This window comes from Caretta caretta, chromosome 1, assembly GCF_965140235.1.
Source record: "Caretta caretta isolate rCarCar2 chromosome 1, rCarCar1.hap1, whole genome shotgun sequence".
Taxonomy (NCBI): domain Eukaryota; kingdom Metazoa; phylum Chordata; order Testudines; family Cheloniidae; genus Caretta; species Caretta caretta.
This window is the reverse complement of record NC_134206.1, coordinates 119,751,108-119,777,024: the sequence shown is the minus strand read 5'-3', so window position 1 is coordinate 119,777,024 and position 25,917 is coordinate 119,751,108. Positions and strand designations below refer to the sequence as shown.

General features: G+C 45.1%; 1 protein-coding gene across 3 annotated transcripts in view; it reads right to left on the bottom strand.

Moving 5' to 3' along the window:
* REV1 (REV1 DNA directed polymerase) overlaps nt 1-12,491 on the bottom strand; it is a 93,180-nt gene extending 80,689 nt beyond the window's left edge. For 2 of the 3 annotated variants that reach the window (XM_048858007.2, XM_048857996.2), the window contains exon 1: nt 12,345-12,491. Coding sequence is in view for 1 of the 3 variants with exons in the window: in XM_048857978.2 (XP_048713935.2) it covers nt 11,793-11,947 (155 nt within the window). In the remaining 2 variants the exon portion in view is untranslated. Of the gene's footprint in view, nt 1-11,792; nt 12,002-12,344 lie in introns of those variants that run through there. The other variant, XM_048857978.2, reaches the window with a different exon arrangement.
* Nucleotides 12,492-25,917: the final 13,426 nt, after the last annotated feature.

The window sequence follows — 25,917 nt, the reverse complement described above, 5'->3', positions numbered from 1 at the left end:
TGTGGAGCATGCTTTCAGAAGTCTTAAAAGAGCAAAACTCTGATATGAAAACTATAGAACCCGAACCATCAAAAAAGAAAATCAATCTTCTGCTGGTGGCATCTGACTCAGATGATGAAAGTGAACATGCATCGCTCTGCGCTGCTTTGGATCGTTATCGAGCAGAACCCATCATAAGCATGGACGTATGTCCTCTGGAATGGTGGTTGAAGATGAAGGGATATATGACCTTCAGCACATCTGGCATGTAAATATCTTGCAATGCCGGCTACAACAGTGCCTTGTGAACGTCTGTTCTCACTTTCAGGTGACACTGTAAACGAGAAGCAGGCAGCATCATCTCCTGCAAATGTAAACAAACTTGTTTGGCTGAGTGACTGGCTGAATAAGTAGGACTGAGTGCACTTGTAGGCTCTAAAGTTTTACACTGTTTTGTTTCTGAATGCAGTTTTTTGTACATAATTCTACATTTGTAACTTCAATTTGCATTACAGTACTTGTATGAGGTGAATTGAAAAATATGGTTTCTTTTGTTTTTTAATGCACAAATATTTGTAAGCAAAAATATAAGGTGAGCACTGTATACTTTGTATTGTGCTGTAACTGAAATCATTATATTTGAAAATGTAGAAAACATCCAGAAATATTTAAATAAATGGATTTCTACTGTTTAATCTCACAATCAATCACGATTAATTTTTTTAATTGCTTGATGGCCCTAGCCAGTATTTGTTTTACTGTGGCATTTTTAGTATTTGTGTTTTGGTTAATGAGAGCTGTTCCTTTAAGAACAGGGTGCAGCACTTTATTATATTATGCGTTAAAGACTGAGAGCAACGTGTGGGAGATTGTCCGTTTGTCCACACTGGAAGACTGTGCCTGAGTAACTCCAAAAAGGTCACAATACATTTGGTAAATTTATCATTCTAGAATGCATGCCTCCTTTCTGAGGCTGTAACATTAGCACTTGTGGGAGACTGGATGCCTCGGGACATTGCTAATGAGCTACAGAACCTTTCATCTGTATCTGACCACTTTGAATTCAGCTCAGCAAGGATTAAAAATTGTTTTCATCTAATGGATGTTTTGTGGCCCTATATGCGTTTCATGGCTCTCAGTTCCAGCTCCCACCTCACAAACCCATCACTGGCAAGCACACTGTCTTACGATGCATTTGTACAATGCCGAGCACAATGGAGTCTCATTCTTGGTTGTGGCTTCTAGCAAGAGCTCCTGCAGCAGGGGACAAAATTGTGTTACAATACATTTTTGAGTGTTAGTAACCCTAAAACATTGAGGGATGGGGCAACTGGAGTTTAAAATCAGCTTACACGCCAACATATAATGCGGGGAGGAGGGAGGAACGGGATGACACAGACAATCAAAAAAAACTTTTCAGGATGTTTGAAGTTCTTGGATTGACAATATCATTTTATAACAAAATTAACTATAAACTTGATGACCTGATACTGTTAGAGTAGTTTGAGCTGATTTTAGGAGGGAATGACCTCTAATACCATTAGAGTCATTTGCAACTGCAAGCAGTTGCTGATGTCAGGGCCAGTCAGGCAATTTTAATCCAATCAATCCCTGACTACTAGTGTTTTAACCATATCTGTATAAAAATTACATGCCTAGAACTGGCTGACTAAAAAACATTGGAAAAGTTTCTGGACCATAAACTGCCACTTTCTGGGGGAGGGTGTGGAAGGGGAGAGAGAGTTTGGAGTAAGAAGGCCAACAAGCCTTAATCAAAAGATAAAACTGAAGACCCTCGATGAAGAATAAAGCATGTGACACAAAACAGTAAGCTAAGGAGTATGAGAAGTCAATAGTAAAACTCACTTTCCAGAATCTATGAAAAGCTGATCCATAGTCTTGTGTCAGAAAAGTGAAATGTTGTGTAATTTGCAAAAATCATGAGTAGTAAAGCCCTTTAAAATTAATTCCCTATATGTACATGACTGCTCATGTGAAATACACGGTAGCAGGAAATGTCATTTTGTCCCAAGAAACTCCTATTACTACATTGCTCCAGAAAATGCAACTTGAGGAGATACAGAAGTTCTACACAGTGTTGCTAAATATAATATCAATTTCTGAGATTTTGAAATTGTCTTCAGTTTGCAATCTGCAGGCCAAAATGGCCTTAATCTTGGATCAAACTAAGTTAACACCTAAGAAGTGAAAGATTTTTAGATACAAGTGTCACAGTTCATGACAACTGCACCTGTATTCTCCCCCTCCTCCCCGATGTCCAGCATGGGCACCCACTCTATGTTTCTCAGCTGTCACCTCTCTTGGGAGAAGGCCAATCTCTCTCTCCTTTCTGAACTGTGGTTGCACAGTTTCCTGCCTACACTGTGTTATTCCTAGCAAACCAACCTTAGTCAGCCCAGCCTCTGTGCTTTGTAACTCTTCAAAAAGTTATGAACAACATAACTGCAAACAGTTATGAGTTACCACACATTTATTCTTAAAATGAAAGGATTACAGACCAAACATATTAAAACCAATAAAAGAAACAATGCACATGCTAAAAAGCTTATCAGAGGTCACCCCAACTCCAAATGGTAGGTGTCAATCCCTCCAAGCCTTCCATAAGCACTTGGGGTCAGCCCCTTAGACAGAACGTTCTGTCCATTTGCTGGATCAAAAAGACAACCCTGAGTCAGTTTAAACTCAATATATTATCTAAAAGGCCTCTCTTTACCAGATGGTCTCTGGAGACTCCAGTCTGAACTAGTATACAAGAGCCTCTCCAGCTAGAAGGTGTTGCTACCTGAGTGATTTTGCCTAATCACCCCCCACTGTTGTTGACTACAGGAGGGCTGTGGCCACGCTCCAACCCCTCATGGAAATACATAAAATCCCTGGCTCACAATGATACATACACTTAATACGGTAATATCTCCCAAAGATATTGTAGGAAATTGTCATATTTGTCACAGCAAGCAATTATAAAGTCTTACACAAGTGTCTCACACGAATACAGAAAGCTAGGTTTATTACTGTGTTTGCTGATGGAGCCATACACAGGTCTGTTGTTGAACAAGTATCTGTGTGCATCAGCATTGTACATTATGACAGCACATTTGGAATCTGGGACAACTGATTGTGATACACAAAGAATAAAAGCAACTTTAGGAATTGTGGGGATGAATACATAACAGCTCAAGTCAACATGAGTCAGGCTGAAAATAGATGGCGCAGCAGTGAATACAGGCTGCTCATATGTTGTGCAGGCCACGTTTAGACAAGATACTAATTTTATTGTTGTGCACTACATCCAACTCTTACATCCTCCAAATCACAAGCACGCCGGACTCATTCTAAGACCAACTGGCAATGTCTCACTGCCCTCTAGGAACAGTGTTTCTGATCATTGCTAGTCAATCAGCTTTGGAGCTCATCACAACTGTAGCTGTTTAACCAGCAGCAGCTTTCTTCTGTTCCTTGGGACATCAGCTTGAGTTTCAACAGAGTTTTGTTTTTTCCTCTATTCCCCTTGTTTCCCAGTCCCACAAGTGGCTCTTCCCAGCAATTCCTTTTAATACTTTTAGTTACTTGGCTCGATTAGTCTTTGAGTTGAAGAGTCAGCAGCTCCTTCAGGTAAGGACATGGCTTGCCACTGCCACAATTCATAGGCACAGAATTCAACATACTGTGGTTGATTAGCTTCATAATTTCCCTCATGTATTCATATTCTTTTGGGATTTAGCAATGTGATGGCCTCAAAGCTTTGCCAGAACTATTGCCTTCTCAGTACAGTGTGCCTCTATGCTTACTTTGAAGTGTTGCGTTCCCATCCTAACTTACTAGTTTCAGGACCTTCTCTCAGCACATGGAAATTATTTCTGCCTGATATTCTCTTCCAGATTCAACTGAAGTGATGTTCAGAGGCACCAAGTTCCTCGAGGTTATACAGTGGTCTCTGTCTTGGGGACACCACCTTATTCTCTTTGGAGAAAGCAGAGCTCCTCAGATCTCAAGGCCTCCAAATGACAGTCAAGTCTCAATCATTCGTGGCCTGGAGAGGTCTGAAGGTGTCTACCTTGAAGCAGATGCCTAAATCAGCATCCAGAGCACAGCCACATCTTTGCTTTGTGGAGATGGATGCAGGAAGGCCTTAAGTTAAAAGTAGCCTTCCTCTGGATAAAACACATGACTTACAGCTTTCCTGGGTGCCATCTTCAAGTATAACTTTTATGTATACTATTTCTCTTCTCCCACTCCTTCAACACCCTCTTCTCAAGCCATTCATACTTTTAAACAGTTTCTGATTTGCCTTCTCTTGATGGCAGACAGGTCCAAGCAAGTAGATTCGCTCCTGCCATTTTTTGTGGGAAGAAGGGAGGAATGTTTTAAGCCAGTGTGGCTGAATCCTTTCTCCCTCCTGTATGAGAAAGAAATATAAATGAGAGAACCTTTCTAAAATGATGACAGTTGACAGCTGCTGGTCATTCAACAGATTAAAAGGAATGTGCACTACAACTTATTTTCAAATGGGGAACACATTGCTGAAGATCCTAAATTTAGCTCATCAGATCTGGAAGCCCAAATATAAAGATGGTGCATGTTGTATTTAAAGCATGGGAGGTTATTGTGTTTCTGCTTGCTTTTTACATTAGAGATAACAATAAATGGTCCTGGTTTTGCTTGAGGACTTTTTCCCCAGTTTATTTAATGTAGGCATTTAACAAAATTGTGTGTGACCAGTTTCACTGCTCTCCTCTCTAGTTAAGTTTCTCCTTTACAAGAAATCAGAAAAACATTTAAAATCACTTAAAATAATTTTTTAAAAGAAGTTTCATGGTGTCAGTAGAGGAGGTTTTTGAAACAAACTGATAAATCAAACAGTAATAAGTCACCAGGACCAGATGGTATTCACTCTTACATCTGAAGGAACTCTAAGATAATATTGCAAAACTACTAATTGTGGCATCCAACCTATTGCTTAAATCAGCCTCTGTACCATATAAGTGGAAGACACCTAATGTAACACCTATTTTTAAAAGGCGATCCAGGCAACTACAGGCCAGTAAGCCTAAATTCAGTATCAGACAAACTGGTTTAAAACTATAGTAAAGAACAGAATTATCAGACACACAGATGAACACAATATGTTGGGGAAGAGTCAACACAGCTTTTGAAAAGGGAAATCATGCCTCACCAATCTATTACAATTATTTGGGTGCAGGAGGGTCAACAAATATGTGGACAAGGGTGATCGAATGGATATAGTGTACTTGAACTTTCAGAAAGCCTTTGACAAGGTCCCTCACCAAAGGCTCTTAAGCAAAGTAGACAGCCATGGGATAAGAGGGAAAGTCCTCTGATGGATCAGTACCTGGTTAAAAGACAAGAAATAAAGAGTAGGAATAAATGGCCAGTTTTCACAGTGGAGAGGGGTAAATAATAGGGTCCTCCAAGGATCTGTACTGGGTCTTGTGCTGTTCAGCATATTCATACATGATCTGGAAAAAGGGGTAAACCATGAGATGGGTAAGAGTTACAAAGGGATCTTACAAAACTATGTGACTGGGCAACAATGGCAGATGAAATTCAATATCGATAAGTGCAAAAAAGTGTACATTGGAAAAATAATCCCAACTATACATACAAAATGATGGGTGTAAGTTAGCTGTCACCACTCAAGAAAGATTTCAGAGTCATCGTGGATAGTTCTTGGAAAACATCTACTCAATGTGCAACAGCAGTCGAAAAAGCCAACAGAATGCTGGGAAACATTAGGAAAGGGTAGATATGATGACAAAAAATATCACAATATCATTACATAACTCCATGGTGTGCCCACACCTTGAATACTTTGTGCAGTTCTAGTCACCTCATCTCAAAAAATATCTATTAAAATTGGAAAAGTACTGAGAAGGGCAACAAAAATGACATGGGGTATGGAACAGCTTCCATGTGAGAAGAGGTTAAAAAGACTGGGACTGTTCAACTTAGAAAAAGAAATGACTAAGAGGGATGGGGGGATATAATACAGGTCTATAAAATCATGAATGGTGTAGAGAAAGTGAATAAGGAATTATTTACCCTTTCACATGACACAAGAACCAGTGGTCACCCAATGAAATTAACAGACAGCAGGTTTAAAACAAATACAAAGAAGTACAGTAGACATTTGTTTGCATCAACACCTTGTAAGAGCAACTTTTCACCTGGGAACACTTTCCCTACTGTGTATTGTCCACTTGGTAACAGCAACATAGTCACCACATAAGAGCAACATTTGTGACATTGTGACATCACCTCCAGGGGTACAGATTGGGGGGGCTTTTAGGGTACCCCCAAATTGCATACTCCATCTCCATTCCCCTCCTGACCTGGACCTTCAGCACCATGCACACGGCCCCATCTACTTGCTCTGCCTGACAGAGCCTGTGTGGAGAGCATGTGTAGCAAGGAGTTTGAGGAGAGGGTCTGGAAGAGATTTTCAGGGTGGGGAGAAGCTGGGGTCGGGGGAGCAGCAGAGGTGCAGCTCAAAGGTTTCCTCCTCCCTTCCTCAGCATCTGGCTTGCAAGCGGCAATAGGCTGTGTTGTGTTTGCTATTTTGCAGTGGGGAGTATCAGGACCCCCCTCCCAACACTGACCAGTCCCCTCCATCTCGGTTGCCAGTGGCGGGGTGTGGCTGTGCTGTTTTGCAGTGGGTGGTCAGGGGACCTCGCTCCCCAGGGCACTTACCTGTCTCCTTCCCCACTCCCAACTCTGCTGTCCATGCTAGGAGCCACCCCCACCTTGCAGGCTGCACAAGGTGCCCTCCCCAGCCACCCTTCCCTCCCTCACCAGGGTGGAGCATGAAGCTGCCAGCAAGAGTATCCTCAGCCTGTTGGCAGCCTGGCTTGCTCAGCCATTCTTCCAACTGGGGGCTCCCCTGCCAAATCTGGGGTTCCCCTACCCCATACTCCTCAATTCCCTCCCACAACATGGCTGAGCCACCCCTTCCAAAATGCTCTTAACTCTTCATAGGCCTTTGGTCAGATGACACTCCCCATAACAGCAACAGCTGCTTACGAGCAACACAGAAAAAGGGCACCAATATGACAAGTGTTTACTGTACTTCTTCGCACAACAGGAACTCGTTGCTAGGGGATAGTGTGAAGGCCAAAAGCATAACTGGGTTCAAAAAAAGAATTAGATAAGTTCAAGGATAGGTCCATCAGTGGGTATTAGACAAAATGGTCAGTAGGGATGTAAAATACTAAATGGTTAAACAGTTAACCGGTAAGCATTAGTCTTACCCATTACCCAACCCTAACCGTTAGCTCCCAGCCCCGGCCGACCAGCCAACTCTCGCCCTTCTCTTTAATTGGTTAACTGTTTAAAATATATCATTTTAATTTTTTAAATGGATAACTTTTAAAATGGATATTTACACCCCTAATGGTCAGGAATGCAACCCCATGCTCTGGGTGTCCCTAAGCCTCTGACTGCCAGAATCTGGGACTAGATGATAAGGGAGGGATCACACAATAATTGCCTTGTTCTGTTCATTCTCTTTGAATCGTCTGGCACTGGTCACTGTCAGAAGACAGGATACTGAGCTAGATGGATCATTGGTCTGGCCCAATACTGCCATTCTTATAATATTTAAAGTCTGCTTTATTAGAAACAGTTTTTAAATTGGACAATTCCAGAAATGTAACTCAACAGCATCTCCTTAAATAGTCTGAATAAAAATGGCTTCTGCTCTCAATGTTTACTCTCAATATTTACTCATGTTTACTTCTGCTCTCAATGTTTACTAATGTTTTATCTGTCCGTCCTGTCCAGTCCAAGAAAACCACTGTGACTCAAATTTATAATGTAAAACACGAACAGATAAAACAAATCTTACAGAACACTTTTTACATAATACAGCAGAAACAAACAAACATGCATCACACCCAAATGGCACAAAATGACCATCCATCTTTGCAGGGCATCTTTAAGGAGGACCTTGCAATCATCTGGCGCTATGAGGCATGCTGCCATCTGTGTATCTTATTCTTCCCAAAGTCTTCTAAGATGGAATAACAGTTTTGGTATCTCTGGGTTCAGTGCAAAGGACAGTCCACCTCTTCTGCCAACCCATCCAATAGAGTCCTAAGAGTTCAATTTTTAAGGGTTCAGGCAAATGAATTCCACAGAGTCGATGTGCAGAGATAGTACTAAGTGGCCCAGATCTGAGGAAGCCCTTTTCTTGGCAGGACTCCCAGGCTCTAGGGAAACTGACCTCATGGACCAACCCACATGCCCAAATGCTAGCAGAGCTCTCCCTCCTGGTACAGAGCCATGAGGAAGAAGTCAGTTGCACCCTTCCCAAATCCCAGAGTCTCTGGTGCTCTTTAGAAGAGGATATATGGAATGACCTTTCTTTTGTGCAAACCCTTTCAGTCTGTAAAGCCACTGCAGCTTTGGCATTATGATTTTCTGAGCCACTTTAGTACTTGGACAGTCCCCTTTAAAAGGAGACTTTCTTGAAACTGTATTTGACAGCCTCTTTCATTAAAAGAGATCATCTTTCTGTGCTCAATGGGAAAAAGACACGCACAACTCACAGTTCATAGCCAAGTGAAGTCACTGTTCATGACCACTTGAGGAAGGAAAACTGTGCGTGCAAGAAAAACATTTTTAGAGAAAGTTCATCTTCTTCTAAACTGGATCCAACACTGACAGCAACTAGAATATAATCCAAAGTTCTAAATTAATTCCCTTTCCTGTGCCCCGCAACAAAATCATTAATAATACAAATTGCAGTAAGACCAAAAAAAAAAAAAAAAGTTAAAAAGGAAAGTTTTTTGCTTTCACTGAAATGTAAGAAAAGGAACTGGGGACCATTATGGAGCAGTGGTGCTGTTTATACCCTCAATCCCAGGTTGGGTAGAAGCTTGAGGGATGCGTGCATGTGCTTACAGGATCCATCAAATTCTGGGATCCAAGGCAGTCTCTCTCTGTTTCTGCTAAAATGGTCATGCTTGAATATGTGCCTGATGCAGTATTTTTTCATCTGCTATTAGTTTCCACATTGCCAGGATTACTGTAATCTCCTATCCTCCATAAATCAAGAAGGTAGCTGAATTCAGACAAGCCAGATAAGGAAGTACCCCTGGAGTTGTGATTTGACCAGATATCAATGGTTAGGGGACATGGTGAACATACAAAGACACAAAAACCCAAGTAGTGCAGTCAGCTCTCTTTTCTTATAGAGAAGCAGTCCGGTTTACAGTCTCAGGACTGTGGCATACATAAACTACCAAGTGGGAGACTCAAAACTTTAGAATAACAAGTAAGCACCGGTCTACAGTACAAACTTATTTCGATATAACTACATTGCTCAGCGCTTCTGGACAAAGTTACCACCTGATGAGGAGGTGGCGTACCTACACCCAACAGGAGAAGCTTTTCCATCAGGATAGGTAGCAATGCAGCTGTAAGTGCAGACAAGCCCTAAGTTTCACAAGTCACTATTTTTGAGCCTCCTCGGAGTCAAATTTTGCAGTGACCACAATATGACCGTGGATTGCCTCAGCAAGTCAATTAGATCAGAAAGAGTGAAGCTCATCCAATTGATATACCAAGATCAAATAGCCACAATGTGCAACTCCAAAGCAGTGACACTCTTCAGTCAGTTTTGAGAACAGAGGCCTATAGTGGATGTGCTCCACAATCCATGGAATTTAAAGCTACCTTGTACATTCCCTGCTCCTGAAGAAGCTGGCAAGTGGAAAGACCAGTTCTCCCCCAGGCCCATACACTATTATTTTGGGTTTCTACGCGATGATTGCCAATGCACCATCCTTAAACATAGCTGGCAGCACATAACAAGAATCCTCCATTCCTGACAATATTAGTATTTACAATTGCAATATTATCTGCTTTCCAAAATGGAGAAGACAGGCACAACGATGTACAGGAAGTGCTACGTAATTTTTTTTCAGTGAAAACGCTAGAGCAACTCATATAATGTATTTACATAGGGTCCCACAAAAGTCATCTTCCTTGCATGGTGCTCAGGCCATTTCTTTGCCCTCTTGCCTTCTCCATTCAAGTTGCTCTCCCTCACAGCCCTGAACAATTCATGGCAGTTCTCATTTTTTCTGCTCCCTTTCCTCTTATTCTGCTGCTCCGCCTGGAGAGCACAGAACTACCACCCTACTGGTCCCAATAGTATTCCGTTAATGGAAAAATTTCAGTATTATGAGATTTAGTTCCCTCCCTACACATCTACTACCCAAAACTACTGCTAATAGGAGTCAGGAGCTCTCAAAAAGGAAAATATATCTGTCATTAATTTTTTTTTTTTGGCAAATATCTAATTCAAAGAGGGAAAAATATTCTCCTTCATAAAATTATTACTATTCAACAAAGATTAAATTGGGAAAACGTATGGTGGGATCAAGCACATTTATCTTTCACTAATTGCCGAGGACAAGTGAATTTAGGGTTTTTTTTGGAGGGGGGGGCCTCACTGTGGTAACTAAGTTTCTCTACCTGCTGCAAATCCTATTTTTATACTTATTGGCCTAACTCTTAATATTTGTTCCTTAGAGTAGCTGAAACAGTAGCCAGATGAAAAATCTGACATGACACTTCTCTAGACCAGTACCTTCTAGGTCAAGGGAGTCAGCAGCAAGATAGCCTGAAGCCCAGTGCCCAGAGACACAGTGTTATGCCCCACAATATATCTATATTTCATTGGTCAATGGGAAGGAAAAATTAAATAGACCATCCAGAAAGCCCTGATCACTACTATATTTGACCAATAATGCAGGGAATAGCGATCTACTGAATAACATTGAAGACAAATGTTCTATCCGCAAGAAGACAGACATTTTACTACAAGGGCTCTAAATAAACCATTTTTTGTTACCTGAATTCTTACAGCTTAAAAACATACATGTGCAAAGTAGTTAAGAATCTTTAATTATTCACAAGCCAAGAACAAGGCAGGTACTGTAAGGAGTTTGTTTCCTAATGCTGCCCTACCAATGACCTCCAATTTGACAGGGAGGAATTATTCACTAACAAGTTAAGAGATTCAGTCAAATAAGCCAGTGAAAGAAAGGGATGGAACAAAAGACCAGTGTGATGTGGGGCCACTAACAACACACTTGAGACAAGATAGCAAAGGAAGAGGTCTGCAGAGATTTTGCATTTGTATGTTAATTATCTTGACTCTTAATAGACTTGTCTCTGGAATAGTTCTATGTTAACTATGACCTCTGGCAGCTACTGGTAATTAAACCACCTCTACATGAGCTTATTTTTCTACACATTTTGGACAGCATAACTACTATCAATAGTCTCCTGCTTTTTTGTACTATGCAATTGAATTTTCACATTAGACCTGTCTCTTAAATCGACACACAAAGTAAAAAGGAAAGGAAAAGTGCTTCAAGAACAAACATCTGTATCTTATCTACAAACACACTCAAAGAATCTTTTATCTTTCATTATTTGGTAGTATTTTAGACATGCGCAGCAACACACTAAAAACGATGAAATCTTGCAGTGTCCGATTTATGTCAACAAACCTAGACGCTCAGCACTGACCACTCTTAGCTTCCACAACCCCCCCCTCCCCATTTAAGAGTAACAATGCGCATTTTTTCTCATCAGCTGTTGCTTACTATCCTGGGTCGATTCACTGCTAAGGCGGTAGCAAAACAAGGCAGCACGGTGAGCGGGGGAGAGTGGCGTCAGGAAACACACCGAGCGCGTACGGACACACTGCGAGCCTGCATTCCCACAGGCAGACCCCTTCCTTCCAGCTATGCCACACTTACACAGGCTCATCGCCGGGACGGGCAGGCTGGGAAGCCGCAGACAGAGGCACGCTGCTCTCGCTCGGGGCCCGGACGCGTGGGTGCTGCGGAACGGGGGTGGCTAGCCCATGCCACGGGCTCTTCTCCTCCTCCCCGCACTGCCCCTGTGCTGGCATCCGGGCGCTAGCCGGGCTGCACCACTCCGGCTCTGCCCTGGCCAGTGTTGTGTCTGAGGCAGAGGCCCCATGTGACACGGACGGGTGCAAGGTGGGGGGTCTGCGTGACCCAGACAGGCAGGTTTCACAGCAGCAGCAGCACGCCCGACCAAGTTGCAGCTCGCGCGCCCCTCCCCCGCCGACCCCTCCCCGCGCGGGCAACTGCGGGGCGGTTACGCGGCCCCGCACCCGCCTCCTGCAGCTGCTGCGGGCGGGCGCGCGCGCGGGCCGCGCCGGAGTCACTGGCAGTTGGGGGCAGGCCGCGGGCCCGGCCGCCTCTCCACGCGCTGGGCGCTCATGGGGCCGGAATGCACCGCGCGGGGAAGGGGCCCGCTCGCTCAGCCGCCCCGCGGCTCACCTGTCGCCGCGTCTGCCAGACGCGCATTCCCAGGCGGCGGCGCCTGCCCGGCCGGGCCGTGTAGGGGCTTCACATCGCGCTCCCCCTCCCGCCCGCTTCGCTTCGCTTCGCTCCTCTCCTCTCAGACAGCCCCGGCCCGCGCCTCTCGGTGTCCCCAGCTCCTCCCGCCCACCCCCTTCTTCCTGTGAACGCGTCACACACGGCGCGAGAGAGTCTCGCGCCACCAACCGCCGCACGGTCAACAAGCCTCGCGCCGGCCACGCAGGGCTCCCCCTAGCGGCGCGCGCCCCTGAGAAGTCGCGTGCAGCGCAGCCGCCACCGCCGAGAGGACTCCTAGGCACGTGACCGTCTGGAAAGCGGGCCAAAAAAAAAAAAAAACACCTCGTGCCGCCCGGTCCTGCTTATCTGCCGCTCTCTCCCACGCTCGTTGGCTGCGCGGGCGGGGAAGGGGAGCCAGCGGCGCCCTCTAGCGGGGAGAGGGCTGCTCTGCAAGCATGAGGAGCGCCGCAGCCAAATGACAGGCAGGAATGGTGGGGGGAGGTAATGGCTGCGCCGAGTGGCCCTAGCCAGCCAGGGCGCCGGAGCCCACGTGCGCTGCGGCTCCGCAGGTGGAGCCTGCTCCCCGCACGGAGCGCCCTGTGCACCCCGACGAGCGGCAGCGGGGCCGGGGTGCACCCAGCGCTCCCCCGGCCTGCTGGCACGGGTCCGCCCTCAGCGCCTTGAGTGATTCCCGGGCGTGTGAGGAACCTGCCTTCACCCGCTCTAAGAAAAGGCTCTGACCCGGGTGTGCATGGCTCCCCCGCGCCCCAGCTCGACCATCCCGGGTGTGTGGTTAATGGGGGGGGGGGATTCTGCCCCATTGCACAGCAGGGAGTGGGGAAGCTGGGGGGGAGTTAAACTTTGGCATCACTAAAGCAGGTAAACATTTTTTCATACTCTTGATGAATTTTTCTTTTACATAAACAAGTTTCAGAGTAGCAGCCGTGTTAGTCTGTATCCGCAAAAAGAAAAGGAGGACTTGTGGCACCTTAGAGACTAACCAATTTATTTGAGCATAAGCTTTCCTAAGCTACAGCTCACTTCGTTGGATGCATGCAGTGGAATGAAGTGAGCTGTAGCTCATGAAAGCTTATGCTCAAATAAATTGGTTAGTCTCTAAGGTGCCACAAGTACTCCTGTTTTTTTTTATAAACAAGGAGTCCGGTAGCATCTTAAAGACTAACAGATTTATTTGGGCATAAGCTTTCGTGGGTAAAAAAACACTTCTTCAGATGCATGGAGTGAAAATTACCCCACATCTTCAGATAATTTTCATTCCATGCATCTGAAGGTTTTTTACCCACGAAAGCTTATATCCAAATAAATCTCTTAGTCTTTGAGGTGCCACCGGACTCCTTGTTGTTTTTGTGGATACAGACTAACACAGCTACCCCGATACTTTTCTTTTACATGTTTATTGATGAGCAGCTCTGCAGGGTGAAGATTTGGGGAGGGGCTCCTCTCAGCGAGAGATCCCGTTTGCCCTTCGTGGGTTACCGTGTAGGTGGTCAAATACTAGGCTAGACTCTGAAGCCCTCCTGAACTAAGCTCAGTACTAGGGGAAAGTCAGAGATCAGAGGCAAATTACAGCTCCTCCAGGCACTGTCAGCCAGCCCCAGTGGAAGTTAAGGTGTCTGAGTGGTCAGCTCACCCTTGGCTTTTCTCTGCCTTTCCAGACTACTGCACCCCTTTCAGGAGTCTGGTTTGTCTTGCACACACAAAGTTTCACCTTACTTAAAACCTACTTATTTACAAAATCAGACATAAAAGTACAAAAGTATCACAGCATACTGTTACTGATAAATTGCTTACTTTCTCTTTTTTACCCTATAATTATAAAATAAATCAACTGGAATGTAAATACATATTGTACTCACATTTCAGTGTATAGTATATAAAGCAGTATAAAGTCATCGTCTGTGTGAAATTTTAGTTTGTACTGACTTGGCTAGTGCTTTTTATGTAGTCTGTTGTAAAACTAGATAAATATCTAGATGAATTGATGTACCCATAGGTGCCAACTCCGTGGGTGCTCCGGGGCTGGGCCAAATTCTGCTCTCTGTTACAATAAAGTGCTAATCTCATATAATTCCTTGCAACACATACTTTAACGTGGTTTAAAGAGCCGGTTGAGGATTTTCTAGCATGGGGAAGTCCTCAGAGAATATAGCACTACAATAGAGGCTCCCATGCTACTCTTCTTACCAGGCTCAATATAGGGGACTTGGCCCAGCACCCTATGCTCTCTCTAGTGATTCCTGACTGCCAGAGTGTCTCTATGGACTGTTGTGAGCCAGCATAAATGTAGATATCTAACTATTCCCCCTTCCTGTCCTCCGACTACTCTACTTTATGTTGGAGTGACATGTAAAGCCAGCCCCTTCCTTGGCACAGCCAAGGATCTGTCCCCATATGAGTACGTATAGACTTCCCCTGATTCCCAGGGTTATTCATGTAATGAAAGGTTTCAGAGTAACAGCCGTGTTAGTCTGTATTCGCAAAAAGAAAAGGAGTACTTGTGGCACCTTAGAGACTAACCAATTTATTTGAGCATGAGCTTCCGATGAAGTGAGCTGTAGCTCACGAAAGCTCATGCTCAAATAAATTGGCTAGTCTCTAAGGTGCCACAAGTACTCCTTTTCTTCATGTAATGAAAGACTTTCAATACATATGCAGAAAAAGTGGAATTATGGTTGCAAGGACATCTCTGCTGGCTGCCTGTTGCATCACAGAGGAAGGAGCATAGCTCTGACTGCTCCATTGTCCGCTTTCCTGCTGGACTGTGGAAGCCCCAGGACAAGCAAGATTGGAGATCATTTGGGTCTACTGAAGACAAGGGGAGCACTGCCTACAGTCACCCGGGGAGCCCAAGAGTGGAGAAGATGAGAACCAACAATCAGTTACAGCTCCCTGATTCTTCACGCCAGTCCAAGTTAGAGCAGTCCAGAGGCTGTTTTAACTTACGGCAGCTGGCAGCAGTTCCTTACAGACCATAAACCAGCTGGGGATAGCCAGAACACAACATGGTTTAGTTACTCCCCGTTCCTGTCCTCATGAAACCTGCATGCTGGTGGAATCCCTAGCATTGGACCTGCATGTATTTTCCACACAGGCAGCACCCAGGAGATGGAACAGTAGAGAGAATCTGCCCCTACGTACTGATTGTGGCCCACTGGTGTTTTTGAAATAATATGCTCAGCCCTCCCATGCAAAAGGTTGGACAACACAGATATAGCTTTATTCACTCACTTAGTATTTATATCTATATTTAGCCACAGTCTGCATGACACTATTTTACTGACACATTTATATACACCTCTACCTCGATATAACGCGATCCGATATAACACAAATTTGGATATAACACAGTAAAGCAAAAATGGTTTTCTGTCTCGTCTACAACATTGGTTCTCAAACTGGGGGTCACGACCCCTCGGGGGGTCGCAACCTGATTATGTGGGGGGTTGTGAGCCCCGACCCCAGCGCACGGCTGCAAGTTGCGAGCCCCGACCCCTGCGCTAGGCTGTGAGCCCCAACCGCGATGCATGGCTGCGAGCCCCAGCCACTGTGTGGAGGTGCAGGGCTATGAGCCCCAACCCTTGCACTGGGCTGTGAGCCCCGACCCGGACAGGGGCGGGTGGCAGCGAGCCCCGACCCTGGGCTTGATGTGAAGGATGACATCAGATGTACCCTTTCTCAAACACCACCAAAAATAAAACTTCTTGTGTCAAATACTGTATTAATAATGGAAATGCTCAAGGCCAAAGCAAGTTCGATATAACACGGTAAGATTTTTTTGGCTCCCGAGGACTGCGTTATATTGGGGTAGAGGTTCAGATTGAGTTCAGACTGCATGCAGCTGCAGGGACTCTTCAGGTTTATTAAATAAAACTGCTATTGATGTAAGGACAGACATGTAAGGAATGTTTAGCCATAACACTGCACTGACTAAATGTAACCCCCAGTCAGTTCTCATGGGAGAGGATCATTGCACAGACACGTCTAGCCAACGCTGTAACAACTTACAGTCTGTGTCTCTTGCCGACAGCCCTGCGGCCATGTAACAGATATTCCTGTACAGAATTGACAGGAGCGACATCTAATGGGGAGATGAACACATTGCAAGGAGAGCGTACGCTGCACTAACTTGAAATCAATCTGGTCACATCTCTTAGAGACGGTGCTGCATTGCAGACAGCCCAAACGGTCTGCATGCAACAACTACAGATATCTCATCCTCTTAAGTGTTCTACTCTGCTTCCTCAGTATCATGCATTGCAGAACGGTCTCAGCTATTTACCATGATGGCTCTGGTTAGAAATGGTTGCACTCTGGGATTAAAGTCCAAGGATAATTATGTTTAACAAGATGTAACTAAGTGAAATAAAGGATTGAGAGATTCCCCTGCTGAAAGGAAGTGGCTTGTACTGACATCTAGTGGAGAGGGGAGATGCTGCAGGGATAGCCCATATTATGAATGGTTTAGTGAGCTGTAGCTCACGAAAGCTTATGCTCAAATAAATTGGTTAGTCTCTAAGGTGCCACAAGTACTCCTTTTCTTTTTTCCCAAACTAGTGTCTGAAAACGGTCTCACTTTCCTGGATCAAATCACCTGTAGATTAGCTCTCACCAAAACTGACGCACTGTATTTTATTATATTCCTTGGAAACATTGCAGGGCTATTTTAAACAGCACCAGAGATAGTAAAAAAAAAAATAGCCATGGATGCACTAAAGGAACAGAAGCATATATGCTCATCTATAACAGTGAGATCTACAGCAGTGCTACTCAAAGTGGTGGTCCGCGGACCGGTGCCGGTCTGCGAGCCATCAGCTGCTGGTCTGCATGCACATTGGGGAAAAAAATTGCCGGTCCCCCACATCAGATAGCTTGAGAAGCACTGATCTACAGTACAGATCTGTCACATTACAATGACAGTAATTACACAGACATTTCAGAACCCATGCGTTGCCATATTAGTACAGCCTACTATAGTGATGCCCTCATTAGACACATGATAGTCATAGGATTATTTCAGTGGTTTCCTTGATCTAACTGTTGTTTAGAGACAAACAACGAAAGTGTTATTGCATAGTCTGATCTCATAACCTACAACATAACTATATATGTGCATATCACCACTTGCACATATCCATCATCTTGGTTAGTTTGGTAGTTATTTTCTAAAACACCATAGTGTCAGGTTCTTAGAAGTAATGCAGGTTTTATGATTTTAGCAGCCCTGCTGGGAAATGCTACTTATTGGTCTTTTAAGAGCCAGAGAAGCTAACAGGGATTCCCATCCCTGGCTTTATTAACTCACAAGTAGCTGCTCTCGTAAGATAGTCAACATTCATTTTTGCATTCAGTTTTCATAATTTTTTTTAAAAAAATCATGAAAATAGAAATACGTACAACATAATATACACTAAAGCAATGTAGGCATTCTGATTGTGGTAACTCTAATACAGAAAGGTGACTGAAGGAAGGAAGAGAGGAGAAGAGGTCAGCATTATGAGAGAGAATGGGAGTCAGCACTTGGGGCTTGGGTGAAGAGAGGGTCTTATATAAGAAAGGGAAAGGATCTGTTCAGAACACAGAAAGCCCTGCTTGGTGAATTGGGAAGACATGAAGAAGCTGGTTGCGGCTCTCTAATGCAGCATTAACCTGGTCTTGGCATAAGTAGAATAGCCAAGGAGGTACTGTGATTTACACCAGTGATGTAAGGGGCTTTACCTCAGTGAAGAACTGGCATAATGAAGATCCATTCAGCCTCAATTTGCCCCTCCCCTTCCTCTCCTGCCTTACCCTCTATGGTAGGGTAGGGTAGGGGCGAGGCAGCTGGTGGCTTTGCAGCTGGTGGCTTTGCACCAATGGGGAGTTTCTCAGCATTTGTACGTGGTGCAAAGTGGCCAGTGTGGACTAGGGAATCCAGCCCAAAGACAGTTAAGATTGTGTAAGGTAAATATAATTAAAGGGAAGCTCTTGTTGTATTAGCAAAAAATATACAAAGTGGAGTGGTCCATACTCCACTAGTTAGAATAGAACTAGTCAACTTAGTTGGCATCCAGACCAAATTACACAAATTTATTAACTGGACTATATAAAATAATTTCCTCCCCCCCCCATACGTTTGGAATGTTTTGCTTGTATTAGCCATTATGGGAAAATGAGACCAATGAGCTAGCAGCAGCAGAGATCATATCACTGAACTTACCAAATGCCTCTTTGACCATCACAAGCATGAAGAAGTGCAGCCATGCAATAATCAGCTCTGTAATTCATTAAGCCTTGGAGGAAGGGTCTGGATATGTGTATGTATGTGTGTGTGCGTGTGTGTGTGACTAACATTACTAATTGATCAGACATTCAGAGCTAGAAGAAATAATTTTCTCAGCAGGGCAAGGTGGAAATAGCAGCACGAGCGTTTTTGATCTCACTGAACGATGGCACATGCCAGCACCATAACAAACCCGTGTGCTTGCACCAGGAGCCCTGGCTCCATTCTCAGCCTTACTCTGGCACTGACAATTCCACAAATCGCATTCACACTGCAGAGTAATAAAGAGCTTGCACAATACCTGAATGAGGCAGTTCCTTGTTCAGATCACTTCCTCAGTTTCATCTTCCCTCTCCTCCTCCACTGGCTCCTCAAATGCAACGTCCTTGCTGCCCACAAGATTAATGGGTTCAGTGGTCAGTGTGGATGTTAGCACCTGCTGCAGCTCCTTGAAATAGGGACAAGTGGTCCAACTATTGACAGAGACCTTATTTGAGTTCTTCACTCAATTGTATCTAACCTCCATAGACTTTATTTTCTCCTGTCACTGCCCAGCAGTTGCTTGGATTCCACTTTCCACAAGGTGATCAGAGATCTGGTGATTGCATTTGGCAGAACTCAACTGGCCTGAATATTCTTTTCTGTCCACGTGGCAATTAAAGTCTCAGTTGCCCTTTTGCACCAATCTACTGTCTTAGCTTTTCCATACTAAAGAAGTAGTGCATATGGTTGCTCTGCAGTTCTCCGTGTTCAGTAAATTGAACAGTGGTATGAGCACCACATCCAACAACAATAGTTCGAGAATTTTAGATCAACCTGCAATTTCTGGGTGTCAGAGCTAGGGAGAATCTCTAGGATAACTTATGCCTGGAGAACAGAGTCCTGTCATTTGCTCTGGCACATTTTCACATGGGCAAGTGCATCATGGGATCTGTAACTGCAAGGAGGTAAGGGAGGATGGAGGAACATGCGGAGAACTGCCACTGAAGTCAATTAAGTTATTTCATAGTGTAACAGTAACCAGTGAAATTAGTAGATACTGATCCGTGTGAGTGGGTCCAGATCTGAAAAGTCAGTCTCTCCTATGCATTATGTCTAGTTGGAAGCCGGTATCAAGCAGAGTGCCCCAAGGGTCGGTCCTGGGGTCAGTTTTGTTCAATATCTTCATTAATGATCTGGAGGATGGTGTGGATTGCACCCTCAGCGAGTTTGCAGATGACAATAAACTGGGAGGAGTGGTAGATATGCTGGAGGGTAGGGATAGGATATAGAGGGACCTAGACAAATTAGATGATTGGGCCAAAAGAAATCTGATGAGGTTCAACAAGGACAAGTGCAGAGTCCTGCACTTAGGACGGAAGAATCCCATACACCACTACAGACTGGGGACTGAATGGCTCGGCAGCAGTTCTGCAGAAAAGGACCAACGGGTTACAGTGGACAAGAAGCTGGACATGAGTCAACAGTGTGCCCTTGTTGCCAAGAAGGCTAATGGCATTTTGGGCTGTATAAGTAGGGGCATTGCCAGCAGATCGAGGGACGTGATCGTTCCCCACTATTCGGCACTGGTGAGGCCTCATCTGGGGTACTGGGTCCAGTTTTGTGCCCCACACTACAAGAAGGATGTGGAAAAATTGGAAAGAGTCCAGCGGAGGGCAACAAAAATGATTAGGGGACTGGAGCACGACTTATGAAGAGAGGCTGAGGGAACTGGGATTGTTTAGTCTGCAGAAGAGAAGAATGAGGGGGGATTTGATACCTGCTTTCAACTACCTGAAGGGAGGTTCCAAAGAGGATGGATCTAGACTGTTCTCAGTGGTACCAGGCGACAGAACAAGGAGTAATGGTCTTAAGTTGCAGTTGGGGAGGTTTAGGTTGGATGTTAGGAAAAACTTTTTCACTAGGAGGGTGGTGAAGCAATGGAATGGGTTACCTGGGGAGGTGTTGGAATTGCCTTCCTTAGAGGTTTTCAAGGTCAGGCTTGACAAAGCCCTGGCTGGGATGATTTAGTTGGGGATTGGTCCTGCTTTGAGCAGGGGGTTGGACTAGATGACCTCCTGAGGTCCCTTCCAACCCTGATATTCTATGATTATACTCTTATTACATGGAGTTAGACCTTGGTATATGAAATCAGAATCTGGTTCTATCTTACCAGCAAATGAGGCAAGAAAAGTAGGGAGAAGGGGCAAGGGAGTTGGGCGCTGGAGAAGGAAAAGCGATTGTGCTTTCTACAAATGCTAGAAGCACATATCATAGAATGGCTGATTTATAAATGTACTAAGGGAGATACTTGTGATGTAGCTGAAGTGAGAAGCCAGTAGTTTAATCAAGACATTCACTTAAGGACCAATTCTGGACACTGCTGTGGCCCCTTTACACTGGCTCAGCCATTGTAAAAAGCCTGCAAAATTCAAACAGTCCAATGGAATAGGCTAGGGAAGGGGCAGAGTTGATGGCTTCCTCCCTTCCCACTTTGCAGCCCCTGGCTCAGAGGCATGCGAGGAGCAGTAGGGGCTACTCTATGCTCTGGCTATTCTGGGTAGCAGAGCAGCCTGTTGGTAGCTGCTAAGTGAGAGCAGCTTCTGGAACTGCCCAAAATCACACTTTGGGCTTGGTTGGCCCGCAGACTAGCTCAGAGTCCTGGGGCGCAAAGACGCAGCACACAATCTGGCCTGAAGGAATGGAACTCTAAGAGTATAATGTTTACAGAACAAATAAGCAAAAGTAGGAAAGTGGGTGAGAATATGGGACAGACTGAGCAGTGTGTCAGCAGGAAGAAGTGGCCTGAATGTTAGAGCTGACAGCAGCTACTAGTTGAAAACAATAAAGAAAGATGGCGTTGGGGGCTTGGGAGGTGGGACACGGTCCTGGGTGTTGTGGGACTAGAGGAGATGCTAGATCAAGAAACATTTTTTGCATGTGTAGGCAAAAAGCTTTGTGCAGCAGTCAGGGGGGGTGGGATTTCAGCTGCCTCAGTACTACCTGAAGACACAGTAGTGGGATAACTGAGAAGGCTGCATGCTCACAGAGGGAATGTGGGATTGTTTCGTTATCCGGTACAATGACATTGGAGGCTCTTTTGCCAGCAGAGGGAGAAGCAAGGTGGGCATGTCAGGCTATGCCTGAATGTTGTGCAAAGGAGGCTTTCAAGAGTTTCAGAGATTCAGATAATGTTTTACATGCTTATTCAAGCTACACCTTCTACAAGGACAGTGTAGGATGTGTATTGTTCATCATACGTATAGTAGGGGATTGTGCACTGCATAGCTTCTGTGGGCCGAGCTTATTGCAGACACCGGGGGCTGCTTGTCCCCATTGCCCGCACAAGCTCCATGTGTGCCACCCTTCCCCCTCTGTTTCAGGGACTGCCTGCAACCCTCACCCAATCTCCCTCTGGCAGAGATTCTGGGTGCCCCCTACTCCCTCTGCTTCCCATACCAGGTCCCCCCAAGCCAGTGGCTCTGTGTGTACCCCTATTCCAACTTCCCCCATGCCCTCCATTCCCTCCTTACCCCTGCAAGGCAGGGACTCCTCTTCCCCCCATTCCAACCTTCCTCCTCCTGCTAGGGGCTCTCTGTTTCACCTTTCCCCTATACCAGTGTCCTCCAGTAGCCCCCCATCCACTAGGGTTTCTGCGTGCTCCCATTCCTCGCCATACCAGTGTCCCCACCAGGCCTTTCTATAACCCCACACCTCTTCTCCCTATACCAGAGTCCCCCTACCCCCTTGCAGGGGTTCTGTTTGCCCCTCTCTATCCCATTCTCCACACCACGCCAGGAGCGCTGAGTATCTCTCCATCTCCCCACATAGTGCCTTCCTTCCTTCCTTCAGATTGCAAGGTAAGGGGGGATGGCTGGTGCTCTCTCCCCAGCCAGGAGCAGAATTTGAGGAGGCTGGAAGTTAGAAAGGAGGAAGGAATTAATGAAGCTTTTTCTCTCCTCTGCCTCTGGCTACCGCTGCTGGCTGAGTATCCACCCCACAGTTCCCAGCAAGGAGAACAATTTTTTTCTCTTCTCTCATTCAGGGTTTCAACATAGTAAATATATATTAGGAGGATGACCAGGGGTATTGTTATGCTGCAAGGTGTTGATGGGGTCCATCGACAGATAATAGTGGCTCCATGGGTCCCACAGTTTCTATCTTTGGTGTTCCAGTTGTCCCCAAATTCAGTAAGGTTCAGACAATTGATGTCTAAGATGTTCCCTGAAATTTTGGAATTGGTTGGATGCAGTGTTCAAAAGTTATTGCATTTCAAACAGACAGACGGATGCTGGCAGTGGAGTGTAAGGCCTGACAAGCTTGGCCAGTGGTTTGGACAAGGGCATTCAAAACAGGATTGTCCAGTTTTATTTTTAAATGAAAGCCCTGGCATGTCTCTTCATTTTGTACTCTCTACTCAGGGGAAATGAAACTGAATAATGTCATGTCTGTAACTTGAAACTGTGAAAATCTGAGCCCAGGAGGAGAACTGTGGGAAGGATTTCCATCTATACCTGAAATGAACTTCTCCAGCTTAAGTGTAGTCATTAACAGAATAGTATCTCTAAGGATGAGCAATGATCTTCTGTATATGCCACTCTATCCTACAAGGGAGTTGATGTTAATAGGAACAGTGAATATGCAACATCTCTGAAAATCAAGCCCAAAGTCTCTTAATTTGGGCACTCAAAATGGAAGCACCTACAGTCAGATTTTTTTCAAGACATTGGCCTTGCTATTTGGTCTAAGGGGACAGAGAATGATTCAAACATTGTCTTCTGTTAACTATAGAATCCTATTAAGACTCGGCTATGAAATACAATACATTGCTTTTCCCCATTTTATGTGGAATTTGAGGAAATGGAAACACAGCTTGAAGAAATAAATTAGATATAATCCTAACAAAGGTTTTGAGCCATACCAGAAAGTAGCCTGTGGTCGGGGACCATATTTAAATGAGTGGTCCCCATACAAAGTGGCTTCTTCCAGTTGCAAACCACAGGGCCTGATTCTCCATTGTCTTGCTCCTTGCATAGCCATGTTTCTAGTGATCATAAAGCTATGTAAAATGTTATCATTTTGATTCAGTGGAGTTTTGCACCCCCTTTGTGCTTGCTTTGCACATAAATAAATGAACATACAGTGTGCAAGGCAGTGGAGAATGAGGCCTATAGTCTTCTGATTAATAGTTTTTTAATTCTTCTCTTACCTGCATGTACCACAGATATGATTCTAACAGCAGTAGATATTGTCTCAACAGATAAACCAAAAGATTGTTCACCTTTACATTATCCCAGACAATGCATTCCAATATCATTACAAAATGATACCACAAAAGAAAAGCCCCAAATTATATAATTCCTCTGAGGAATCCTCTGGTCAGATTTGCTGTTGCAAAGCGGATAGTTTCCCAAAGAAAACAGTGTGGAATACATATCAGCTAAATGAAACATGTGCCTCTTTTCAGCTTTAGTAGCACCAGTACCCACCGTGTACCATTCTTCCACAACTTGCACACAAAGACAGTGAAGAACAAAAGCTATACCCCATGCTGTTCATCCCACACATCTGAAGGGGATACTGCATTCATTGTATGAGTTTAGCCATGAAGATGAGTTTTTTAGATCTTGAAATTGCATTCTGGGGTCTGAGGAAAATGGATATGTTTACCTATGGGCCAAACTGTTGCCATCCTCTGCATGGGTGGCTCAAGAGGAGTGAGGCACAAGGTTCTTTTATGTCCTGGTAGAAAGCAAGACACAACTGCAATCCTCGTACTCCCCTAGTTAGGTCCAATAACTATCCCAAAAGGGGCAGGGAAGAGGCAGGGTTGTGGCCCTGTGTGATGGGGTGCATCAACCGTGTACCGGGCCAGCTGGGCCTGACCAATCACTGTGGGCCCAGGAGACCATACCTCCTTACCCCTTCTGCACACGCTCCAGGTGGAAGGGACAGATAAAAGGAGGCAGCCCTGTTCAGTCTGGGCTGGCTGAGGAGGAGGAAGGATGTAGGATGTGTGCTGCAGGTGCCTGTGACTCTCCAAGTGGTAGGAATCGTGGACCTGAACTATATGGTGGATGAGCAGCTGACCGTGGAGACTGACTGGGACATCAAGCCCGTGCCAGCTGAGGAGATGCCCCCTTGCGGTAGAAAGTGACCCAGGGAATATATTAGAAGCCCATGTTTAAACCCTTAACAGGGAATTTCCTTTCTTCATAGGGCCCTGGGTCATAACCTGGTAAAGTAGGATGGGCTTGGGTTCCCTACCCCCAACACACTTGCCACTAGAAGTGGCTACTGTTTGTTTGCTCTGCCCCGGGGGTCAGAACCCCCAACTGCTATTGTCTGCCCCAGCCAGGAGGCTCAGGGGCCATAGACAGTTTGCTTTGCTCTGCCCGCCCAGGGGCTGCAGACTGTTTGCTCAGCCCTGCCAGGGGTCCCGTGCCCTTCTTATTGCAATTGCCTGATCCCACAGGGAGACCCTATGCTTGTGTGATGGGGAGTACGGACCCTGCACTGGGCGATTGGAGGCAGCCCTGCTTGATTTGTACGGTCCCCCATGACACCCTGTCCCTTCAGCGCCAGCTAGCAGAGCTGCCCAGCCAGTCAGGGAAGAGCATGCTGCACTCAGAGGTTGGCACACAGCAGCTGTACACCCTGGAAGCGCTAGCAGGCTATCCAGCCTATCCACTATTTTCACAATCCGCTGCTCTGCACCATCCCCAATGCAAGGCCGGGGCTTCAAGCCACAGTTTATCTCAAAACAGCATAAAGCGTATGTGAATTTAATAATATATGCCAAAACTGACAGTCTTCTTTATGAATGGCGGAAGGTATAGATCCAGTGAGAGATGATATAGTGTGCAAGAAAATTCTATGGATTCCCAGGCTCCTGCGACAAAAATACATCAGCTGAGCTGCTTGTATGAAATCTGTACTGTTCTGATGGTAAAACAGAAGACAGAGAAAATAAGGAACAATGGAAGCATATTCAAAAGGGATTTGGATCATTTAGTTGATGAGCCAGCAGATGGCAAATGCTGCTCAGTGTAGAAAATGAAAAGTAATTAGTCTGAGAACAAAGAGCAAAAGCAGGGAGTGTGCGCTAAATACAGCACACTGATCAGAGAAAGAATTGGGGAATTATTGTGGGAAAAAATTATAGAAACGGTCACTTCTGTGCACAGCTGCAATAAAAAAGGCAAACAAGATACTAGACTGATGGAGCAGTGAGCTATAATACAACACAAAATAGGCAATACCAGCACTTTGGAA